We start from the raw sequence: 25,875 nt of genomic DNA on the forward strand, positions 1-25,875 counted from the left end.
ATTCATAACTTGATTTACAGAACACTTTATCTCTAAAAACATGCCTAAAACTGATTTATTTTTTATGGCTGTTGACAGTATTTTCTGGTTTATGGAGTGATTAAAAAAGAGACATTCAAAATCCCCTCTCAGTAAAAACCCTTGACTCTAATACGACAACAAAGTGACACAAGAATTTTGAACCTGGCTCTATCCAATGTTTAGATTTTTGCTCTGGAAATATATGCAAAATAGTGCATTTGCATATTTAAACATAAAAACTAAGAACACTTATGACATAAAAAATAATTGTCTAAATGTTAGTAATCAACTGGGGAAGTTTCATAGTGATATCTATTAGTTACAATTTTCACCCTATTCATCTTGGGTGTCTCCCCTCAAGTTAACCACTGAATCCAGAGTGAAGCTGCACACAGGTACATTAATGATGATTAAAATCTCTGTGCGACCATACAGACCTCAGCAGCACAAGAACATAGTGACAGTGATTTGTGATAAATGTTCATAAAGCAGCAATCTCCATCAAAGTTCTTGGAAACACACATTAAGATATCATCTTTCTGGATTAATGTGCTGATGCAGGGAAGCACTGCTCTAATCAAATCATCAACTGTGTGTTACAGTATAACGAGACATATGGCAAAAACTTTAGGAAGCAATTTGGTGAAGGGTGTGGACTTATGTGGTAAAACATAATCAAACTCACGTGGCTTTAAAATAACAGAAAATGCATTTGTTGTTTTAGTTACAGAATCATTATGTTCATTAAAAACAAATACACACATGGTTATTTGCTCATTTCAGGCGAGCTCAGCCCAGCCCAGTGGACTTGTTGCCCTGTCATTAATAATCAGTAATTCCCTGCAGTAAGTTGAATGTGTAACTGATCACGTCTCTCTCATTGTTCATAACCTTTGACTCGTCTGTGGCCCCGTGCACAAACATGTGCTGCAGAGTGAGGTTGCCTCCTTGTGGCCACGTCGGCCAACACAACAACAACAACACTTGAGGGGTCAGGGTGACAGGTGACATGGAAGTGACCGATTTAAACCTGACCTCACTCCGCTGTGTCACAAAGTTTTTCCAGGTCATACGGCCTGTGAAGTTCAGACTGCAGGATGGGGTCGTGCAGGGATACTCAGCTTGTTTGTCTGGGGGCCACTTGTGGAAAATAACAGGAGGCTAGGGGCCAGTTATTAAAGAAAGGTTGATGATATTTACCAGTAAGTATAATGAATGAATTGGCTGCTTTCAATTTTTCAACATCTGCCGTCCTCACTTATCTTTGACAGGAAGCAAATTGTTGCAGCAGCTCCACACAGGTCAGGTGTACAGGGGGTTTTGTAGGATTTGAGGACACTAGGGTCTGAGTCTGATTTTTTTTTCTTTTATAAACAAGCTATTTTTGGATATTTTTTTTATGCACTGTGGTACATTTTTTACATTCAAGATACACACACACACACACACACAGAAAAAAAAATTCCCAGTGTGAATCAGTTCATTTTCAATCATTTTTAACACAAGGTCTCGATTTGGTTTCATATAAAAAAAGTCAGAATCAGGATCAAAAATACTTTATTGATCCCTGTGGGGAAATTGTGATTCGTTACAGTCGCTCTGACGCAAAGAATAGAGAATTATAAGAAGAATAAGAGTATGAAATAGAAGTGTATAAGTGTAAAGCAATAAAACAAAACAAATAAATTAAAATAAAATAGAAATGAAAATGTACATTAAAATAAAAAATAGAATGTGCATTATGCTACAGTGTGTAACACCGGTGCTTATGATATAAAAATATTAAAAATAAAATATATATCGTCACTGTGCTGAGGCTGTAAGTGTGAAATTTAATAATATATACATCAACAGAATAAACAAGAATAGAATAAAAGTAAACATAAGAAATATGTACAGGTATGTGCATGATAAAGTCGCATCCTGAAAAGTATTGCACAGTTGGATAACTGCACAGAACACTGCGGCAAAAGTACCTGTGATTACACCACCCTCTCCAAATCCATGGGAGTAAGTGACAAATCCCAGATAGTGTCTTTGTTCCTTCAGCCCTACCTTCCTTCAGATCCAGGGAAGGATTAGGCCTACTGAGCACACGCCTAGGGGCCCAAAGTGTAAAAGAGGGCCGCGGGCCCTCAACTGCAAAATGTCACTTAAATTGGCACATATTGACCAGGAAAAAATAGATGCATTGTCTGCAAAGACATGCAAGACAACAACACAGAAAAGCTAAATAACTACAAAGTGTGTGTGTCTCACTCCTCTTTAGGCCCCTTGTCTGATAATAGAGTGTTCTAGGAATAGTTTTTCTGTAGGCCAGTGCAGAAGTTAGATTCAGCCTGGTTCTCTTGTCAAAAAGTGTGTGGGATTTTTCCATTGGATTTTGAATGATTACAGAAAATGAGCTCAGTGGCAAACAAAGGCTTATGATACTTAAACATTTTGTTCAGCGCGATAATCTTTACAAATGAACACCACGTTTTTTATTTTTGAAGCCTAAATGCAGTCGGCAGAGGTAAAAAGCTAACGTTAGGCTGTAAATGAACTACGCCACGGTCGAATGATTTAACATCCCTGCCACACTGAGGCTGCTGATGATGTTCTGAAGTCTCATTTAGCCACTTGTTAGCAGCCATCTTTTCAAAGACACATAAAGCCTTCATTATTTACTGATGTTCTTTTAAGACTCATCACCAGGGCACTCTATCTGCCCCTGGTCAGGCCAGTGCCTCTGCCAATGAGGTCATGTTTTTGCCCATCTATTTGTTTATTTGTCTGTAATTTAGTGCACTATCTCAAAAAATTAAAGACAGATATTAATGGGCAACCGTCAACCCCTTAACCCAGGTATAGGGCCAGCTCTGATAGGACTGACCCCACAAATCCAGCCTAAGATTATATTGGCAAATTTAACACAGCTGATCTAACTTACGTGGTCGCCCTATGTGGACACAGAAAGAGCCTGCTGCCTTCATGTGAGGTAGAGCAGTGGTTTTCAAACTTTTTGTGCTCACGTCACACCAAACAGCGAGCCAAAATCTGAAGTCACACCTGTGTTTACATGTGTGCACAATAGCTTCTATAACGTGTGTTATCACTCTTATCACAACATTGTTTGTTTTCAGTTACTCATATCAAATAACAATTGATAACCAACTAATGCTCATGAAATATTTATTAACAAAATGATTCAAGAATTAATTTTAAATGTTTTAAAATTACATCAAAGCACCAATAACACATCAACACAAGATAATGTCAGATAATGTAATGTGTCACACTTAAAATTCCCTCCCTGCATGAATTGCAACAAATAAGTTCCCTGTGAAGGTTTTTTGAATAAAATTAAATTTATTTACATTTTTATCAGGAAATCGGCATGCCCAACATACTCATACAATCAATTAAAAATGCATTCATAACTGTTTGTATAGGCAAAGTTGAATATTGCAATAATCATTTGTGATAATCACAAAATCCCACAGCACACCTGGATTTGCATCACAGCACAGCTGTGTGCCACAACACACCATTTAAGAACCACTGGGGTAGAGAATAAGCTTACCTATCTGCCACACACAACCTAAAAATCAGCCACTCACATTCATAGTGTATTTCCTTCCTATAATACAACTGTGATACGCAACTTGAATGTCCTGTGGGCCAAATAGGGTGCCAGGTGGCCCTCTGACCATTTTATAAATCACAATAGAAATAAACTGATTCAATTTTTGTAATTTGAATGTAAATAAAGTGCTTTGAAAGTGTCAAAATACAGCTTGCTTATCAAAAGTGCCAAGGGAGGATCCCCCATGACTCCCCAGACAGAGGTCCAAGCTGAGGCCTGAATGTCTTCATATCCTAGAAACACCTGTGTTCACCTGACCTATGAGGGGCCGCTGCGACTTTATCAGCCTCTTGGTAAAGATGAGTGAAGACAGCAACATCAGGATGAAAACAGGCAATTCATTTAATATATATACTGATAAATATTATTATTGTTTCTTTATACACTGCCCCCTGGTCTCCTGTCATTTTGCAGAATTGGCCCTCCTGCAAAGTAGGTTAAGTATCCCTGTGGTGCAGTGTCTGTGTTATTTGTGGTTGACAGTGCCAGAATGAATCTATAAGTGCAAAGCAAAGCATGCAACAAAAATTATGTTCACTGAATGGAATTTGGGGGAAATGTTCGGACTCCAATTGTGTGTTCCCTTCACAAAACAAACACCACTTCAGACATGATACGGCTATGTATATAAGATAAAATATACTGCATGTTCATTTGATGATTCACACCTTCTACGCTATTCCACATAAACTAAATTATTCTATTTAAATGAGCAGAACTGTAAATTTGAGTTAATGTCTGAAGCGTGCCTGCATTTAACAGAAAAATTACATTAAAGAAAACCACATCATAGCAGCATAAAAGCCAAATAATATATTTCTTATTTTCATCCACAGAAAAAAAAAATCAGTGAATAACACAGGCCGGGAATTAGTCAGTCATCTGTTCGAGTTTCTACATCGACACTCTCTACCCAGCCACAAACTCATCTGTTCCCTGATGTCCCTGCCAAGGATTTAAGCAAGACAAGTGCTATATAAATAGGATAATGGTTTCTATACCAGTGTGTATGATTTGTGAAATAACGCCATTGGATCAAACAATATTCATTATATACACTAGCCCACAGCGAGACAGAGATGGGAGTAATTCCTTATGTAGGTAGATTACACCGTAGAGGCAACAGCACACATGTATAAGCGTTTATACTGAGAGGAAAATAAAAATTTAAGAAGGAAAATGTGTGAATAAAAATCAGGTGATTTTTGGAAAACACTCTTTGGTTTGGTGTGTAAGTGTCTCTCATGTTGAATTAGGTTGTGGGTGACAAATCGAGTCACTGACCTTACTCAGGAGGTGGTTTGTTTTGCAATTAATAAACTATTCTCAAGTAATTTTCACCAGCATGTAGAGACTTTAATAATACTGGTAATTAACGATTTATGTACGCTCTCCTTGATGTTTACTTCAAATAAAAGAAAGAGTAGACAGTTCATAGGGTCAGCGCAAGACTGTGAGCTTGTGTTTTGTTCTCATTTAATTGAAATATAAGACATAAAGCACATCCTTTACACAAATAATGTTTATCAATAATAAAAATATTTAATCACAGGAACTAACACCTTCTGTGTTGTTCCCTTTTTGTGACAACTTTCTGGTGAGACACAGAGGAAGTGGGCTGTGTGATGCATTTCCTTGATAACCTCCTTCAATCATCAGTGTTGCGTTTAATGTCTCCCTGCCATTAAATTCCTGTAACTCACGAGGTTTCATTCATTAAGCTGCATTCCCCTTCTTCTCCAACCCTTCCCCCATTTTACTGCCAGCCAGTATTTGGAAGAGAAATGGACGACTTCCCCACCAAACGGCTCCCAGAGAGAGTGGGTGTGTTAGCCTGACATCTTGTTACACAATAACGACGGCGAAATAACAAACGAGGCCGAGGAGACGCAGATTTAACGCAGATATCGTTGTCTTTTAATAAAACCTGGCTCAAACGGTTAGTTCGGCTGTAAATCCCCTCACAAACACGGTAGCCATATTCTACATCCGCGGGTGCGAATACTTAAAAAAATAGAGCAGGAGTTGCGTTGTATCACCCCGCAACACACTTTAAAGTATAAATGTATTAACGTGTAGTTGCTAAAACGTGATAAATGTCGTTTAGCTACGAAGTAACGGCCATTCTGCAGCAATGTGTCCTCTCCTACAGCAGGCTGCCATTGCTACCTCCCCTCTACAGTGGCGTGCGTGAACACACACAGCTTGTATTCTTCCGCAGAGGGCTTGCGCTTTTTCTTTTGAGGGGGAGGGGGATTCACGCAAACATGCCCACGCAGAAAAGTAGCCGCCATTAAAATTCACCCCGAGGCACAGTGAGTTCAGAGGTGTCATGGCGGTTGGGTCTTTCCCGGAGGAAGACGGCGTTTCGCGGGGGGAAACAGCCCAGCGCGCACTAGTTGTCGCTCGGCGGAGAGATACACGACGCAGCCGGGACTTTGTGTGAGCGGAGCTGAATGGAGGCAGCCTCTTCCTGGTGGATAAACAGTGACAGCTACAGGGCAGCCACCTAGACCCACCACACAGGCTCTGGCGCTGCCCTGGCAAACAACACCAAAATGGCTTCAGACAGTACACACATCGCGCAGTTGACTTCTGGTGAGTAAAGGAGATCGGAAAATATGTCATGGTTGTTGTAATATCCCCCCAATTTCCTCGGTGCCCTCTTCTAACGCAGCTCCCGTCCTCTTCTCCCCCTCCAACCATACCAGAACTGTACTTCCTAATAGCCCGATTTCTAGAAGCTGGACCGTGTCAAAAAGCAGCCGAGGTTGGTGTTTTTGCATTTTGGGATAATTTATAACATGTCCGAGATTGTCATGGGGTGTAATTTTGTATTTTTATGCTATTTTCAGACCCTGATAAGGGAGGTGGAGGAGAAGGAGGTAAGCAGTCAGCAATACGAGAGAGATGCTTCTCTGTGCACTGTACTTTGTCATGTTGCTTTTACTCTGATTTGTCATTTACTGTTTTAAAACATCACTCGGTACATTTATAACGTGGATGATCACAGTCGACACTGTTTTTCCACCCCAGCTGCTACCCATAAGGCTGGACTGGACAGGGCAGGAACACCCCGGGACGTACGAAAATTTGGTAAGGGAGCTCTATAACTGAGGAAAAAGTTTTTAGAGAGCAAAATAAAAATTGAATTTCCCGCAATTTTTAAATCAGGTGGCAAAGAAAAAACTGCAAAGCACTTTGCAGGGCGAGCTGCCTGCAAGTTGGGGCCGCTCCGGGGCACCGAGGGGTCGGCTCCCAGCCTCCTGTGCACCGTGCTGTGCGAGTTTGGTGCCATGCATGTCCAAAAGGTTTTAATAGTTGTTGGGGAAAATGTGTGTGAAATGTTGATACGTCATGAGTGTTGTGGTGTAGGAGCGCCAGGATCCGGAGGAGGGACTCCCTGCGCCACAAGCCAGAGAGAGATGGAGGCGCTCTTGTCCTGCAAGAGCCATAATTTGTGTGCATGGGTTGAAAACACACAGGGGGCAAGAGTTAGGAAACAGGAGTTTTTTTTTGTAGCAGAATATAAACAGTATATTCAGTAAAGCTGGAAGTTGCAGCGCGCGTGAGGGGCAGGCTGGTTGTGGTGGCGTTTTTGGAGAGCAGCTGCTTTTTGGGGGATTGTGGTGCGAGCTCGGATGGAAGACAAGAGGGGAGATGAGTTTATGTGAAGATGCGAGGTAACGTGGAGCTGATATCTTATAATCGCGCTATTAATTGACGTGCTAATTGTCATGTAAACAAACAGGGCTCGCCTGGAAGCGCCGTTTACGCATGGGGGCGTGGAGAGAATTAATCATCGCGTACATATTTATCCTTTAGCCAGCCTGCACAAAGTGTCAAGCCTTACTTTTCTATTTGATTTGATTGTTTTATTTTAACATTAATATAAAAATAATGACCTGTGGCCTATTTAATGCGCAGACACCCACATTTTAAAGGATTTCTCTTGTGTCTCACACACTCAGGTGAACACTCGAGTCCACATCGCACCGAGTGTGGCTTCACCAGGATGTAAATTTATACGTTTAAGACATTATTGACAGAGTCTTTCTGCCTGCCTGTGTTTTCCTCTCCTCTCTCTTCCTGCTTGGCTCGTTCGCCTCTCCGTGCCTCCTCCTCCTCCCCATTCCCAGCCGCTCAGCCTGCCTCCTGTCTATTGTGCATAATTTCCTCCATTAAAAAAAAAAAAAAAAAAAAAAAAAAAGATACTGCGGGTGCTTTTTAATTATTAGACCAAATAGAAAGAGGATGTTTTAGAGGGCAGGAGCTGCAGGGATCAGGTTGGATGTGTTGTGTCGATGGCTGATGTCTGGGGCTGGCACAGAAGGGGGTTGGGCAACAATGAGGAATCAGCGTTGGCTTCAGTGATATTGTAATCATTAAGGATATTAATTGTGGCTAATTAATTAAGGCGGATTAATTAGATGTAGCATTATTTTAATTTTGCATGTAAAATTCTGCAGGAGCAAAATATGAACAAATATTGAAGCTATTTTTGAATAAAAACAGCCTGTTTTCATTATAAACACATTTACAGCAATTTATTAATTTTAATTTTTGCACTAAAAATGAGTGGATTTCAACAATTGCTGTGTTTTGTAATTATTAGACCCATATATTGAAGGAAATAGCATCATGATTAAGAGCTATGTATTGATTTTTGAGCAGTATATTGAAATGTGGTGATTGTAGAAGCTAACTTGGAGGCATGTGTGTGAGGCCATGTGCGTCTCGGTGCTGCTGCTGTGTGTGTGTGTGTGTGTGTGTGTGTGTGTGTGTGTGTGGTGGTGGTGGGGGGGTGTTATCCATTACCTTTTAAGAAGCAAGTAAAATGGAGCAAATTGTTATTACACATTGCTCTATCGGTGTGTGTGTGTGTGTGTGTGTGTGTGTGTGTGTGTGTTCATTGTGGCTGTGCGTGCACCTGAGAGGGGCTGATATGTGCTTAGAAACACTGATCACGTCTCTGAACCAGCAACAATGTTGAAAGCAATTAAGGGGTCATTAATCGTGTGTGTGTGCATGTGTGTGTGTGTGTGTCACAGAGACAGAGAATAAGTGTTACTGTCAGTGCTCAGATAAAGGAATGTAAGGGGGAAAAAAACGTGTGTGTGAGTGGAGTAATTGTTTAATTTCAGGCTCATTTGACCCCGTTCAGATATTTAAATGAGATGTGTCTGAAACAAAGCTGATTACCAGCACATCTGATTTTAAATGGAAGCATTTAAAATAATCCTGCATCAGACACAGTGCTGCATGCTGCATGCTTCTCCCTCGTCCCGTGGTGGATCGCTGCTATTCCAGTCACTCAGGCGTGTGTGTGTGTGTTTTTTCAGAGGTAGGCCATGCAGGAGTGTCCCCCATGTGTCAGTGGGATCAGAGACTCGCTGTGTTTATGACAGTGTGGCTTTCACTCTGCTTCATGCTTGTGTTGCATGCCACACCCCCTTTCTCTGCTGCTTCACCGTGCTGCATGTGAACTGTGTCTGTTTCCATTTAAAAAAAAACAAACACTTTAACTGAATTTCAGCTTTTATTTTGCTCCAGATTTCATTTTTATCTTTCTTATTTTGCAATTTTGATATTTAATAATTAATATTTTTGTCTGAGTGCTCCTAAATGTATTTGAAACGATGCTTTTTGCAGTTTGAGAGTGATTGTTTTATTTGTTTTGTCCTTATTAGTCGAGCTCGGTTTGTTCCTGTTGAAAGCCTCAGAGAATAGTAATGTGATTTTTTTTTTTTTTTTTTTTGAAAGGGCACCTTTGCTTTTGAAAATCTCAGCAAACCAACAGGCATTTGGGATAGTGACCTTGTTTTTTGCCTCTCGCATTGTGCTGAAAATACATTTTTTGTGTGTATGCTGAAGAATTTAAACTAAATGGACTCATGCCAAAAACAATCCTTTTCGTCGCTCATAAATACCTAATTATTCCTTTTTATTATTTTCCAGGCAGTGTTTTGGTTTTCTTGGAATAGAGTAGGATCTACTGGAAATGTTTTCTTTATATAATTAGTTAGTTTTTGGTGTAATAATGTGGTGAAATGTTAGTCTTTCTCAGAAGGTTCTCCTGTAGAGCTTGCCAGGTTTGATGTGTTTACCTCTTTGCTCTCCTCTAACTTGTGTTTTCTCATTTACTATTCTGAATATAAGCTGAGCTACGTGTGTGTGTGTTCAGGTGAAGCAATACCGCCACATCAGTCCAGACCACCTGCTGCAGGTCTGCTCCAGAGTTTGTCCGCTGCTGGAGAGGGAGGTCCCTGCCAGCGTGCCCGGACTCACCAGCCTGCTGGGGGCTGGAAGGCAGAATCTCCTCCGCACCAGCAAGAGTAAGTGGATACACGGTGCATGTGCTCATGATGGGCTTCTTTAATGTACACATAACGTATGCAAACACACCCACTCAGGCTGCTACATCTTCTCTGTGTGTTCGTGCAGACTAACAGACCTCATGTAAATACATTCTTTGGTGTGCTCATGCAAATATAAGTGAATGCATACAGAGCGAGCTCATGCACACAAGTCATGATACAGAGTGGATAATGTATGTGCATGTGATTTTCTTTTCTTTTTTGTATTTGGCCTGTATTTGACAGAGGACAGTGTGGAATTTGGGGGGGTGTTATGGCATGCAACAAAGTTCCCAAGTTCCCAAGGCTGGAATCCAACAGGGGATGTTGTGGTTGCAGGGTTCCTGCAGATCCGTAAAAGGCATAACATTCATTAAGCTTAACATAAGGCCTTAACTGGTGTTAAAATGTCTTAATGTCACGGATCTTTCAAAACTCTTAAAAATGCTAAGACATGGAAAGTAGGATTTAAAAGAGACAAGATTTTGCGACACGTTTGAGCATAAAGCAGTGCACAAGAGGCTTGGTTTGATTATGCAAAAAGTTCCTAAACTGGGCACGATGGGAATTAGGGATGCATGACATTTGATTTTTTTGCTGATATCAGACATGCTGATATGTAACAACTCATTTGACCAATAACCAGTGCCAGTGTCGATATATCCACCTTTTTCCCCAGCTAATTTTAGTGATCATCAAGTCTCTTCTGTAGTGGATTAATGTCATATTATACATGCATACTCTTATCCAGCAGATGGAGACATGAAATACGATACTTTTCAATGTATGTAATATTCATTCATTGTGCAAATTAGGAAAAAGCATGTGGGTCGATTCTGATATTTCATTTAAAGCCAGTATCGGCTGATACTGATGTTGGGCAGATATTATTGTGCATCCCTAATGGGAGTCAAGGCAGTAGAATCCCAGCAAACATCAGGTATTTCCAAGTTCTGTTCCACCGTTGTCTCTGCCATGAGACAAAAACTCATGTTTTATGTTCTAATCAACATTTGGGCAAAATTGTCCCGAACCCTAGGTAATTGTTGTTGGTTCTCTTCAGTTGTGGTTATTGTCAAATCAGCCTTAAATTTCATTCTACGTGGCAATTAAAACGGTCTTTGGGCGCTTTCACACCTGCCCTCTTTGGTTCGGTTCAATCAAACTCAAGTTCGTTTACCCCCTAAGTGCGGTGCGTTTGGGCAGGTGTGAACACAGCAGTCGCACTCGTGTCACATTTATCTTGCAAGTGTACTCTTCTCCAACATTTTGTTTACTTCCTGGATTTTTCCCACATGGAAGTTCTGACCAATCAAGAGCAGCTTTCTCACACAAGGCATTTGATCTGGTCCGCTTGTAAATGCTGCCGTAAGAACACGAACCAACTCTAGGCAATTATACAACTTTGTGACAAAATTAGTCCCTGATTCAGACCAAAGGAGACGACTCTAGGTCTGAAAGCAAAGTGTGGATATACGGCATACACTGTACCTCTCAGCTACCAAAGTGCTCCGTGCCTGTATGTCTCTAGCATCTCTTCTGTGTTCATCTGTCTCCAGACTGCAAGCATGTTGTGTGGAAGGGCTCAGCGCTGGCTGCGCTGCACTGTGGACGACCACCGGAGCCGCCTATTATCTATGGGAGCCCACCTAACATTGGTAAAGAAAACATAAACACACAAAAGATAAGATTTAACATTATCTACTCTTTGTTTTTGCCTTTGCTATCAGTACATGAGTCAGATCTTACATTACTGTATCTTTGCTTGCCAAGGTCTTTACCGCCAGTAGCATTTGACAGTAGTGTTATTATTGATTTTCTTCGCAGTGTAGTTTATCCACTGTCGTGGCCCATTTTCATGTTCTTTGAAATCTTTTATTAATTGAGTGGGTTTTTATTGATTAGATTTCTTTACATATGAAGATGTCCTCCTCACCAGTGTGTGTCTTTTCTCGCCATCCAGTCGAGACATGCTTCAGCCGTCGACTGAACGGCTCCTATCGTCTCCGGCAGCTGGTGCCCACAGCCGTGTACCTGCACATGAAGATGCACAAGAGGATCCTGGGACACCTGTCGTCTGTGTACTGCCTCACCTTCGACAGGACGGGACGACGCATCTTCACGGTAAGGCTGTAGTCTTTGCGTGCGTGCTTGTGCATGGCATCATGTAGGCCTGTCATGGACACAACCTTGTTCGTCTTTCTGACCTCGATACTGCCCGTTGTGTTTACATAAGAATGTCACCAACATATCTGCCAACATGATGCCAGAAGAAACAGCCGGGTTTTCCTGACCATTATAAGACTTGGGTGCAGTGATTCTCCCTTTTTCCCCTCTCCACCCCGCCTACTTGCACAAGCTTGAAACAAAATAAAACAACACTTTAAAGACAACACAGTGTAGCTTATGGGTAGCCTGCAGCTGCACATTTGGCATGGAGGTGGGCACAGTCCTAATTGTTGTTAGCTTGCTAACCTGTGGAAACAAGCCAAAAAGTGGGTCAGTCGTGGTTTAACCCTCCAACAGCTTCATCCTCCACTTCTTAAATCCACCAACAAACCACCCAGTTCCTAAGCTGTCTGTGCCCGGGAACTGACCACAGCACACCGGCCGGATTATGAAGGTAACTGTGGTGTTCCTGAAGCTTTGCTAAGCCTGTTTGTTACCTGAAAGAGGCATCACTCGGTTTTGTTTTTGTCGGCCGAAATTTATGTTGAAGGTATACAATGCAGAATTGTCATTTTCTGTCTGTAAACATGCTCACCAGCGAAAGTGAAAGTAAGAGCTAACCCCAACCCCAAATCCACACTTGTTTGACATCTTGCCTTGCTATATTTGTTTGGGTTTTTTTGGCACTGTGTTTCTTGGATACTTGCTGCTTATGATTTGGCACCTGGTTGCTAGTTTTTATAACATCCCTTCCTCACCTGTGCGCTGTGGGGGTTCACATTAGGGGTGGGCAATACCACAAAATTTGGCTTCAATCCGATACCAAGTAATACAGGGTCAGCATCGTTGACATTGATATGATATAATATTAAAAGTGGCAGTGCATCTACTGAAGTAACAGCTAATGATGACCAATTACAGTCTGAAATATTAACATTAAACAATACTGAATATCTATTTTGATGAAAATATTAATTTCACAAGGCTGTTGTAAACCTGAATATTCCTTGTATTAGTCTCTCTGAACAGACTCTGTCCCTGTGTCAGAGGTCTGGATGCTAAGGTGTTTCCCTCCTTCTCTTTCTCATGTTTTCCTCTTTCATTAATCCATCACTGATTTTATGTGTCTGATTAAACTAGTCAGACTCGGACATATTTTCCACGTTTAACGTTTGTGGACAGCTACGGTTATACTCATAGTCCCAAGCTGTAAATGGTATGCCTGGGAGGTTAACATACTGTCCTCCTACTGCTGACATCGGGTGAAAGTGAAACTAAGAGGACATTTCTGGGTCTTGACTAAGTTGTCTGAGTGCAGACAACACAAAAGCAGCGGAGCAGCAAAGAGTACATCTACAAGATGTGTTCACGATGGCGCAACGTTGTTTGCATAGACAGTACTACTCTTGAAATACAAATAGGTACGACTTAGAAGAGAGAAACTGATGCCTTTTATGGTATTGGCGCTATTGACGCTAGGATCGATGTTCAAAATGAAAACATAGTATTGAGAGCATTGATATTTTATGATCAATCCGCCTAGTACTTCTCCATAATCATCCTGTGGGCACAGAAAATAACAAATCCAGGCAGAGGAAAAAAACCCTGCAATATTTCCCCTTTTTCTGTATAAAGACATACAAGTACATGTTGTAGATGCTTATCCCTAAGCAAAACAGATAAGCAGCCTGAGATGTCTTCAGAAAAATGAGCAATCTCAGCAGTACGTCTCAGTTTTTCCACGTTCAGTCAGTTGACTTCTTACTGACGTGACGTGTGCATTTATCCACACATTTCCTGATCCAGATTCTTTTGAACTGAAGCTGCTGATCAACAATGTGACTCAGAGAACTGTGTTCTGGTCAGGGCGAAGAAGCCTCTGAAGCAGCATTTTACATGAAGTAGACGAGGCATTGTTGAACTGGCACCTGACACCTGGCACCTGTTAAGCTACGTCTCTATTAAGGGGCTGCAGCCTTCGAAGGCTGCATTTGAAGTCCGATCGCATCACATTGGCGTGACCAAGGCTGTCCCATTTTGGAGGCTCCTTAAAATGTGGCCGACAAATGCAGCCTTCTTTCCCAGAATTTGGAGGATGCAACAGATGAATCCTTCGTGGCCCAGCCCATCCCAAGATGCATTGTGCGCCAGTGACGATTACATTATAAGCTATGTTAACTAACAGTTGTTGACACAGCTTAAACAGTCTTAATTTAATAAGTTTACCTGTAAATGCTCCATCAACCTGAAATATATCAAACGGCAGTATCTCTGGATTAGATATGCACCGATCCAGCTTTTTCATTTTTGATACCGATCCCGATGCTGTAGCTTTGAGTATCAGCCAATACCTGATAGTGATGTGATACCATGGTTGACCTTTACATGTAGAACAGAAAAGACTAGAGGCATCAGGCATTGATGACTACATCGTTCTTCCCTAAGATAAAATGAAACAAGATGAAACAGATTAATGCAATGATGAACTATTTATTTTTTGTTAAAAATGCGCAACAGCAGTTGAAATAGTGTGAAATACCTCCACACAGCAGATTGTCTGCTTCGCTCCATGATGCATGATATAGCTCGTGTCGCAATAGATTTAAAGGGAAAGGATCGCCTCAGGTATAGGTTGCATTTCCCGATACCCGATCCATCTATTTTGATGATATCGGAGCTGATATTCGATCCAGATATTGGATTGGTGCATCCCTACTCTGGATCCATGATTTAGGGCTAACTAACGTACTAGCGTACTCCTTCTTTCGTCGAGAGAAGCTGGTTGCAAGGTAACAGGAACGCCAAGAGGTTGGGGTGAGAACAACCCAGGAAATCCTCCGTAGACCAGACCGTCCCATTTCGGAGACCGTTCGGTTTGGCTGACGTGGCTGACGTAGACCGCGAAGGCCACGTCCTTCAAAGGCTGCTGCACCTGAAGTGAGACACAGCTTTAGTCATCTAGTGGGCTGGATTGGACCCTTTGGTGGGCTGGTTCTGGCACATGTCTGACACCTCTGTCTTAAAGTCTCAAACTGTGTCATTTTGGGCTACTCCTGTAAAGGTACTATAATTTTACATGAAGTTTATTGTGTATATTAACAGGTTTTTAAATATGTTAACTTTTATTTTTCATATTCCAGCATCTTAAGAATTTAAAGTTCACTGCTTCTTGAAAGGGTGTAGTTGCATTATTACTGCTATTATTATTATTATACTAGTGGCATTATTTCTAGGACAATATATTGTTCGACAAATGCAGTTATGGTGACAGGCCTACTCTCTACGTCTCCCTGCTAGTGATGCTTCTGTGTGTGTGTGTGTGTGTGTGTGTGTGTGTGTGTGTGTGTGCTGGTGTTTAAAGAGCCGATTCAAAGTGATTCCAGTGACATTGTAGTGTGCCAGAGTCACCTCTTGTATGCTGTGTATATGTTTGATTGTTACAAGCTGTCTCTTGCTTACCAAGCTGACCGAGGGTCCGTATTCCCCGCCGTAACCGTTGTGGTGGTAGGAGGTAATTACTGTTTACCTTACTGTGGTGGGACGCTTTTACTGAATGACTCACAGCGACAGCTCAATTCAGCCTGCAGGGGAGAAAACTCACAGATCTTTATGATGATAATAATACTGTAAGGGGAACAAGGAATTCCCCTGGTGTCTTTGAAGGAGGAAGTTGACCTTTGCCCCCTGGTTGCCCCCGCGTATAGAGTCGCCGTGTTTGCTTCCTTCTCCATGTGCTTTGGTTGGAGATACAGTACGGCTAATGTGTTAAATATTGAAGGAACAATGAGATAATGTTGGTTTAATGTTGCCGTCCTTCTGTTTGGATCCTTGAGTCAAACACTGCCTGCTGCTATACACCATTTTCAGCTTTCACTTCTTAAATCTCTAAAAATGGCTGGCTGCTGAGAGGGAGGGAGGGAAGGAGGGAGCGAGGGAGGGGGGATAGATTGACTCCCTCTGTCTCTCTTTTCCTCTTATCTCTCTTTCCACCGTTCTTACACCACCCGCATTTGCTCTCGCGCTCTCTTTTTCTCTCCCCCCGTCCCTCATCCTGCGCTGCCCCTCCTTTGTTCCTCTCCCTCCCTCCCTCTCTCCTCTCGTCTCCCCCCTCTTCTTGCCATTTCTCATCATAACTGGAGAAAATGTTTCCTCTGAGGCGCTGGCTAAGTGCCAGAATTAAAATTCGTTCTTGCTCTCCCTCACTTTCTCCTTCTCCCTTTTTTTTCCCTCTCTCCGCTCGTTTTTTCCCCTCCCTCCCTTTCTTTCTCTCGCTGTCTCCTTTCATCACAAGATCATTTTTATTTATATATTTTCTTATTTTCGGATCTCTTCAGTCTTTTCACTCCGACTCTGCTGCAGTGGGAGACAGATTGATTGATCGTCTTATTTAGCCCAAACATTCGGCGTGATCATTTGTGATCAATGAGCGAGTGCATGTAGGTTTAGTTAAACAATTGATTGGCCAACAGCCACATTGATTTGTGTAATATAGCTTTAGAAATGGCTGCGAGCTCGTTATCACGGCCATTTGGAAGGACAAATTAGACGAGCTGGTTTGCTTTGTTTTGTAGCTAAAATAACTTCACATCTATAGCAGCAAGGAAAGTTTGTGTCAAGTCTCCAGCTTTCCAGTTGCTGCACCGTGCAGGCCTGACTCTCTTTGGGCATATCAGTTTTTCGTCCATCTTCCCAGAGCCGTAATTCGTCCTTGAGCTTTTTCTAAATCACTAAGGGAGCGCTCGCTGTTTTGATCAGTCCACATAAAATAACAGCTCCAGTCAGACTGTGTTCTGCCGGTGATGGAGCAAGCGATTGTGATTTATTCTGAGGCGGGGTTGGTGTTTTCATCTCACATTTCCTCTCAAATCTATGCTGATGCTGATAGTGTGGTGTGCCTTATAAAATACTTTGCAGATATAAAAGGGTGGCTGTTTCGGCACGTCTGTCACATCAGTCTGTCAGGAGAATTGTGCGACCACGTTGTATAAATTTCCTTGCATTTCCTACATTACATTTTTCCCTCATCCTGCCTCGTTGTGTGAGTTTCTGCCCTTTTCTCCAAAAGACACTTCTTTATTTCCAGCCTGTGTAAATCACACAAACTATTAGATCATGTCACACTGTGTTTTTGCATCTCGACTCTGGTTACCTGTTGGGTTTAAAAATTATTTTTGAGATTGTAATCAAGGCACAGATGGGTCCGGCACCACGTTGAATCACAAACCCTTTAACCCCTTACACGCTGGAACACAGCCAGAAATCCTCAGTCTAGTCCCTGGAGGCTGTTTCCACGTCTTCATTTAGGGTCTTGATCGTGTATTTTCAGAAGCTGCCTCTGGGCAAACAAATTTCTTACAGGCTTGACTTTATGGATTATAGCTCATCTATTATTATTATTATTATTATTATTATTATTATTATTATTGCAGCCTCTTTTGAAGCGTTGCTTTTGGGTTCTTTTCTTAGCTTGTATTGCTTTTACTTTATTTAATACTCACAATAAATATTCTACTGAGAGAGCCTCCTCTTAGCAGCGAATGCCATCTTTGTTGCAGTTCTACTCACAGGGCAGGCCAGTCTGTCTCGCAGTGAGGTGAAAGATCTCAGTCAGTGTGTTTGGTTTTCATGTTATTTGTGTTTAAATGACATCGGTTGACTTTCATTTTGAGGAAACATTTACATGGTTGCAGGAACCATTGTGTGATTGTATGTAACTAGTGGGTGTTTTGGAAATGTCTGGATGCGTGCTGCTGTCTTTTTAACTTTTGACATTTCTTTTAGACCCTACCTTCGTCTTTTTAAGAGGCTTTGCCATTTGCAAGGCGGCCATTGTAAATAAGAATTTGTTCTGGCTTGACTGGTTAAGAAAGGTTTAATTAAAAAAATGAAAATGGACCTGGGGGTGCCCCCGTAGCTCATACCGCAGAGCGAGTGCTTACGGCAGTGGCCCAGGTTTAAGTTCAGCCCAGGGCCCTTTCCTGCAGGTCCTCCCCTCTCTCTATCAATATAGCATGGCAGTTTACATAGTTTAGTTTATAGAAAGCATCACAAAAAATGCTAGTGTTTTGTTTTCATGCAGTAAATGTATTTAATGTAATTTTCCACTGCTAAGGAACTGTTCTTTATTAATCAGAGGAGGGGGGTGGCTGGGGTGTGACTCTTTTTTTTTTTGTTAAAGATATTTTTTGGGACATTTTTAGCCTTTAATGGATAGGACAGACAAGTGTGAAAGGGGGGGGGGCGAGAGAGAGAGAGAGGGAGTGACATGCAGCAAAGGGCCACAGGCTGGAGTCGAACCTGGGCCGCTGCGGCAACAGCCTTGTACATGGGGCGCCTGCTCTACCACTAAGCCACCGACGCCCCGGGGTGTGACTCTTTTTGATTTTGTTTTGACCCTCCCTGAAGCTCTAAATATTTTTCCTTTAGCCTCCCCGAGTGACTGGTGGAAAATGCACGACCCTCAATCCACTATAAATTAGTGATTAGATTTTTAAAACTCACCCTTTGATGTTTGAAAGTTAAAAGTTGAAAGTTGAAGTTGAAATCCTGGAGTTAAAAACAGCCTCGGGTTTTCTCTCTTGTTGAGCATGTCGGTTAGTTAGTGCAAACTTTATTCCTTTTTGTACAAATTTTAAATGAGACATAGAATAAAGTGATTTTGATGAAATATTACTATTTCAAGTTCAGATTTGGTTATGTTTTTTGGAAGCATTTGTTGCATACGATGTGTTCAAGGACTGTCGCAAAACTGAAAATTTCTGCTTTTACAGTTTTTTTTTTTAAAGTTTTCTTTAAAAATGTGCGTTAAATTAAATATAAAATATGACCATTTTAATTTGTATGCCCTTCTCTAGTGCTTTTAATTTTTTTTGACATGCCTATCCATTTTGCACCACCTCTTCCCCCTTCATTAGTAACAAACAGTCCCTAACATCTTAGGAACTTTGACTAGTTTTAATTTTCAGTTCAGTTTAGTTCCAGTTAGTTTCCGGAGTGGGTTTGCTTTCAGTTTAGTTTTTATTGCTCGTTTTAGTTTTGTTTTTGTTAGTTTTAGTATTAGTTCTATTCATATTTTTATTATAATATGAAGAGTATTTGTCAGGGGCAAGGTTTAAGACTTCAGAATATATATATTACAATACAAAAACACAACACTTTGACTCACGCATGTAGACATCCCAGTCCCAAACGTATGCACCAGTGTCTCCTCATGCTTGTTGTGTTTACAGATTTAAGCAAATTGACAAGAACTAAAATTAGGACTATGAAAACAAAGATATTTCCTGTATATTTTTGTAGGTACACAATATTAGTTCAGTTGTTTTTTCCCCTGAAGCCTAGCATTTATTTTTATTTCAGTTAACTAAAATGCTATTTCACACCTGGTTTTAGTTTTTGGTTTAGTTTTAATTAACTATAATGACCCTTGATAGCACAGCTGCTCTTGGTGTGTGAAAATGCAACTAAGCATTTCAAACTTGAGTCATTACAGGTGTAAAAATATATACAGTAATTACACACAGTCTGACTAATGTATACCCACGTTATGGTAACAACATCGCGTGTTGAGTTGGCACTACGTACTCTAATGTTTGATACTTTAAACTTTAAATTAGTCTAAGATAATCTCGTGAGGAGGTCTGCATGACAGCTGCAGTGTTCCCATGTCGTCCTCACTGTTATTAATCACATTAGTATTGTGCATGTAAACGCCTTGAAATGTTTACTGCCAGTTTCTGTTTGACGCAGTGCAGATTAATCACCTCTATTTTTTGCATCTGAAGAACCTCATTTCCTCATCTGTTTGTGTTCCAAGTTTGTGAGTGTGCTGACAGTCTGAGGCTGCAGTGTGCCCAGATATATTTTAAAAGTCTTTTTGAACTTGACATGTTCAATTTGTCTTTCCAGAAGTGAGGCAGAGGCAGACACGCCACTTCTCAAGCTATATAAAATACCAGTCTTCACTCACGTCTGATAGCTGTATTGGCGGCGCTTTCTTTCTCTTCCAGGGCTCAGACGACTGCCTCGTGAAGATCTGGGGAACAGATGACGGGCGTCTGCTGGCGACGCTGCGTGGCCATGCCGCTGAGATTTCCGACATGGCCGTCAGCTACGAGAACACAATGATCGCAGCAGGGTCCTGTGACAAGACCATCAGGGTGTGGTGCTTACAGACCTGCGCCCCTTTGGCCGTCCTGGAGGGTCATGCAGCGTCTATCACATCACTGCAGGTAAGAGGATGGTCAGACTGTGTGCTTTTGTGTGAATGTTTGTGTGTATTTCCAAAATGAATTCTTGCATTCTCTAAATGCAGCACATAAAAAAATGTTTCAACATTTTGTCAACTAAAAGATGCTTCATACATCTGTGACCTGAAGCCTTTTTTCTCTAAATCTTGCCAAACCTCATTAGAATAGGCTCATCTTGATTTCCTCCAGTGAGGCTATCAATGGATTCCAAACCCAAAAAAGCAGCTCCAGACTGATGCAGCAGGACGTTGTAGAAACTTCCTTCCAAAGTGAAAAGTTCAAGCAACCCTTGTTAGACTAAAGTTGCAGCCTGGCTGATATTTTTGTTGGAGTTGTGCATGTTTATTTAATTTAAGCTGCCAAATATGATGTATTCAGTGTAACTGTATTCTTTGTAGAATGGAAAAGCCACTAAAACAACATTTAGATCACGACAAACTGAAACTCTACCGCCGCAGCTATTACAGGCGATGAGGTCAAGGAGAAGTAACCTCCAACATATGGGCAAAAGACGGCATGACTGGCTGATATCCATAAGCAGTAAAAATCAGTATTAATGTCATGAGCGGACTCATTTTTACAATCAGAAATTTGCGTAACGGGGCCGGTCGCTTAAGGATGAGGCCGGCTGGGTGGTTCTTGTTGTGTTGGCGTCTACCTTCCTTAACTATGTCTGTCTGTTGTTTGTTCCTACTGAAGACACAAATCCATAAATAAATAAATAAATAAATAAATAAATAAAAGCTTACGGTCCTCAGTAACCTCTGTTTAGTCTCTGTTTTATGGTCTTTTGTGGCTTTTGTTTCTATTGACTGCATGGTTTTATTGTCTTCTTTTGTGAAGCACTTTGTGAGTGTGGCAGGAGCTATATCAAATGAATTTATTATTATTAGGCATTTCCTGAAACAGCTGGATATTGCAGTTTTTAGCAAAGGTTACCCAAACAGGCGAGGGGTTACAATGATATGAGATTTTCAAGCTATGAAAACGGTCTCAGAAAATATCGCAGAGTTATTATTATACGTCAAAATAATCCTTAAATGGGGCGGCAGAGGGACTGGAGGGCTGTCATTTCAAGTCCCATCCAGACCAAATATGCAGCGTGGACTGGTAGCTGGAGAGGTGCCAGTTCACTTACTGGGCACTGCAGAGATCCCCCTGAGCAAGGCACCAAACCCTCAGCTGCTTGGGGCACCTGTCCTCTTGCTGTGACATTTCTCCATTTAATACATGTATAGGTCCTGTTTGTACATGTGCTTGTATTTCGGGCCTGTGTGTGTATGACAACAGAGCGAAAAAAATGAATTTCCCCATGGGGATTGAAAGCAGAGGGGTCATTTTTGGGCTATTTTTTTAATGAAATTTGTGTATAAAGTAAAATAAAGTTTAGACATTTAGCTTTGCAACCCTACTTTAAACCATTTTTTAAAATGGAAGTTTGAGTAAAGAGTCTCCCTTTTAAAATTACCAACATAAAGTTGAGATTCTCCGTCCAGTTGCATTTTTTTTTCAATATCATAGAGAAGCAAATGTACACGGTATTAAAACCGTCAATTTTAATATCACGGTACACCTTAAAAATGGTCTACCGTTGCAAACCTGAACAGGAGTAAATAATGCATTTTGTTAGGGACTGATTTCAGCTGCAAATTAATACATGCTAGTAAGTATTTGTGGCAGTTAAATCAGGAGAGAAAAGAATATTTATTTACATGAGCACATAAGTATTTGGAGATGAGACCACATCATGATGTCTAGACGCTAGTGGTGGTGATGAGATGAAGAGGGTGCTGAGGAGTGGGCTTTTGATGAGCTCATCCTGGGCTCTGGATAAGGTCACAGGAGGTGAATGTGGTGGAGGAGGGCAGGACGATTCTGCCTAACATGACGGCTGACAGGAGCAGAGAGGAGAACAGATTTAAAGTTTGGCAGCAACAGCATGAATGGCTGAAGGAGATCATGACAAAATTTGATTGGCTAACTAGAGGAGGAAACGGCCACAGTCAGCTGATTGGTGGACAACAGTGGAGATCTATAGCACAAAGCTACATTAGACATTGGGTGCACAGGCAACACTTTCTGGAGGGCTCCTTCATTGTTGGTTTTGGGCTTTCTATTGGATTTGTCAGCAATAAGAAGAATATAGAACATTGCATGACCTGCTGTCCCCACGACCTGGCCCCGGATGAAAATGGATGAACTGCTTGATCATACACAGAGTTTAGTCTCTATGTTATCTGTTTAATATTTGTGTCTGAGCTTTTATTTTTTTATGTTTACATGTTTATCTGTGTGTTTTAAGCTTGCATGCTAATCTCACTTCTTCCTACACTGATAGAGAAGCTTTTTTTAGCTGATGTGGGTTAATTATCTTTCCTTTTTTTTTTTTTTTTTTTTTTGCTGTTGTGTGAGCAACATCTTCTGATCGCCCATTATCCTCAGCTGTAACCTCTAATTGGTTGTCTTTGCAGTTTTCGCCTCTCTGTTGCGGCTCAAAGCGCTACCTGTCCTCCACCGGAGCTGACGGCACCATCTGCTTCTGGCAGTGGGACGCACGCACGCTCAAGTTTGGGTGAGAAACGCTTACGCAGTACACACAGTATGCACGGTCTCACCTGCACAAGTGCCGTTCACACCCTCCGCACCAACATATTGTGAAGCAGTTTGCCAAAATGTCATTATATTGTCATGTATGATAATAATAGATTACTGGCTTTCTTTAATGCTTCATAGATGGAGTTTCACAGTGCTGTATGAGTAATACAGAGCAGAAAGGAAGCCTGTGAAACCCATTCTATTAAAAACATACAGCCTGGCAGCTCAGTGTGTCTCACTTTAAATGTCTGTTTCTATTTGTCTGTGTCCAGGCAGAGGCCCAGTAAATTCACGGAGCGTTCCAGACCTGGTGTCCAGATGATCTGCTCCTCCTTCAGCGCAGGTGAGCACGGCTCGCTTTTGATTTTCACGCATGCTTCGAGACCACCAGAGGGGAAACTGCAGCAGAGCAGAAAAAATGTGCACAATTAGCCCAGATTAAGTGAAGAGCGAGCACAGCAGACAGCCACACTCGAGTGGGCCTGCTGCTTTCCACTAAATGTGGGATAAGTGCGCTTCACAGTTTTTGAGAGTATGTTTCTGCTTCGAGATAAAATTGACCTTGAATTTTCAATAAATGACTTTAAAGTTACTTTTGCAGAAAGTTTGCACCGACAAATACAAGACAAGTTTGAAGTTCCTAGACAAGTTTGGCAAGTTTTTGTTTCGTCACAGTTTGAATCTTGACGTGCATTTTTTAAAAACATATTGGAATACATGCATTTAATTTCTCTTACCCTGTATGTGTATGTGTGTGTGCAGGTGGTATGTTCCTGGCCACAGGAAGTACAGATCACATCATCAGGGTGTACTATTTCGGCTCAGGCCAACCAGAGAAGATCTCTGAGCTTGAGTCTCACACAGTGAGTCGCCTTTTTTTTTTTTTTTTTAACAAAACTGTGTTTCAAAGGAGCTTTCTGTGCGTCACAGTAAGAGGCTTAAAATTGATTTGATTTATGTATCAACAAGTTTTATTAAAGACTTGGTTTATCTGTTTTCATTTTTTTATGCTTAGCATGAACATTCATTTTGGGCCAAGTGCACACAGACAAAAGTATCTTTGTTATGGCCTTTCATCTACACACACAAAAAAACCCTTTGTAAAACTTTGTCTATGCTGAAGATTTTCAGAAACCGTTGTCCGAGTTTTTGACTCATGACATCAGAGTGTGCGCTGTTTGTTTCTTTGTGAGGTGTTTTGTGCAATTGTGGACATGGCTAAAATAGTGCTAGCTTTATCTTTGCCAACAAGACTTTTACACATGATTGTGCATGTACATTTTCACTATATTGAGGAACAGAGGCAACATAATGTGCTATGGAGGTCACTGCCGCAGGTAGCCTTCCAGCAACAGCTTTTTTAAGGCTTCTAATTGGTCAGCATATTCTTTTCGAGTGGCTTTAGGGTTATATGCTGTAGCTGCCTGTTGGTTTGGCATACTCTTGACTAGGTCTGCCCGACTAAGAATTTCCCTTGTCGACCAGTAGTTGTCATTTAGGGCCATTAGTCAACTAGTTTCCTGACATGTTATTAACTAGCCAGCCCTGGAAATTAACCTGACTCCTGTCTGACTGCTGAGTGTGGACACTTTTTGTGTCTGTCCTTTCAAATTAAATTCCCACATGGTCCAGTCATATCAGTTTTGATTTATTTTGACAAGGTGCAGCGCCTAATAGAGTTTGCTATTTTCTGCAACTAAGCGACCAATAAAATCTTGCCGACTAATGACCTTTCTGGTCAAAATGAGTCAAACCCTTCTATGTGAAAGTCCAAATTTCAGATGTTACAAATCTTAAAACCTAATACTGTCTTTTGCTTTATACTTGCACCTACCTGTTTGCAAATAATACTCTAATAACCATATTCTTATATGAAAATACCTCTGCACAGGACCACATATATATATCTACTTTTTACTTCTGTACTGACCTGAAATGCTTATATAAGAAAAACAATGTTTCTACCAAAAATCTGTCTTAAATTTGATTAAACATTATATTGAAAAGGTCTAAAAAGCATTTACGATGTGTTTCTAACACCTGAATCCGCACTGAAAAACCCTGATCACTAAAATACCTGTCTGGACTTGGTCTTGACTTTGGCAACAATAGTTTGACCAAAAACTTAAATGTCTACTTACTTCCTTTTCACCCAGAAGCTTTCAGCTGTATCTCATGGACTTCCTCAGTAGATGGAGTTTGCTCAGTTGTTTCAGAGATTGTCCAGACGAGTTGTGCTCATGACAACTGAGCAAACCCCATCAACTGAGTCCATGGGATGCAGTTGAAAGCTCTGGAAAACGCTAGTAAGTTGACCTTGAGTTGACATTTTGTGTTGAACATATAATTTATTGGTAATACACAATAAAACTGTCATGATTTGGAAGACGAGCAGAGGAATTGTTTGTCTCTCAATACATTGTTTTGACTTTGCTCCTGTGTTTTTCTCACCCAGGACAAAGTCGACAGCATCCAGTTTTCACATTGCAGTGACAGGTAGGTCTGCACAGTTAGCGTGTGTGTTTATGCGTGTGTGTTTGAGAGAGAGGACGTGTATTAGAGCGTGTATTAAATAGTAAGTAAAGTTGGTGTTTCTGCTGACACCATCAAGTCACATTACAACACCCAAAGGTTCCATACAGGCTAACAGCAGTGCACATACAAAAATTAACTACACCTATTATGTAGCACACACACTAACACGCACACGCACACACTTGCACATATCATGCACTCTCAGAGTGTTAAATTGCGTGTGCCTGTGTGGAGTTTGCAGAAAAACAAGCTCAGCTGTAATTCCCCTGGGTCGCTGTAATCTCAGCAGTGAAGGAGGAAGACTGTCTATGCAAAAAGGAGG

The 25,875-nt window shown here is 41.2% G+C and overlaps 1 protein-coding gene across 1 annotated transcript in view; it reads left to right on the plus strand.

Moving 5' to 3' along the window:
• Positions 1-6,091: 6,091 nt before the first annotated feature.
• LOC125897055 (pleckstrin homology domain interacting protein) overlaps positions 6,092-25,875 on the plus strand; it is a 76,437-nt gene continuing 56,653 nt past the window's right edge. Inside the window, exons 1-12 of the mRNA XM_049590086.1 lie at positions 6,092-6,247; positions 6,361-6,419; positions 6,505-6,534; positions 6,686-6,745; positions 9,834-9,984; positions 11,565-11,663; positions 11,969-12,129; positions 20,184-20,405; positions 22,895-22,995; positions 23,291-23,361; positions 23,781-23,881; positions 25,474-25,514. Coding sequence (XP_049446043.1) covers positions 6,208-6,247; positions 6,361-6,419; positions 6,505-6,534; positions 6,686-6,745; positions 9,834-9,984; positions 11,565-11,663; positions 11,969-12,129; positions 20,184-20,405; positions 22,895-22,995; positions 23,291-23,361; positions 23,781-23,881; positions 25,474-25,514 — 1,136 coding nt within the window. The 5' untranslated portion in view covers positions 6,092-6,207. The remainder of the gene's footprint in view (positions 6,248-6,360; positions 6,420-6,504; positions 6,535-6,685; positions 6,746-9,833; positions 9,985-11,564; positions 11,664-11,968; positions 12,130-20,183; positions 20,406-22,894; positions 22,996-23,290; positions 23,362-23,780; positions 23,882-25,473; positions 25,515-25,875) is intronic.

This window comes from Epinephelus fuscoguttatus, linkage group LG11 (genome assembly GCF_011397635.1).
Source record: "Epinephelus fuscoguttatus linkage group LG11, E.fuscoguttatus.final_Chr_v1".
Classification (NCBI taxonomy): domain Eukaryota; kingdom Metazoa; phylum Chordata; class Actinopteri; order Perciformes; family Serranidae; genus Epinephelus; species Epinephelus fuscoguttatus.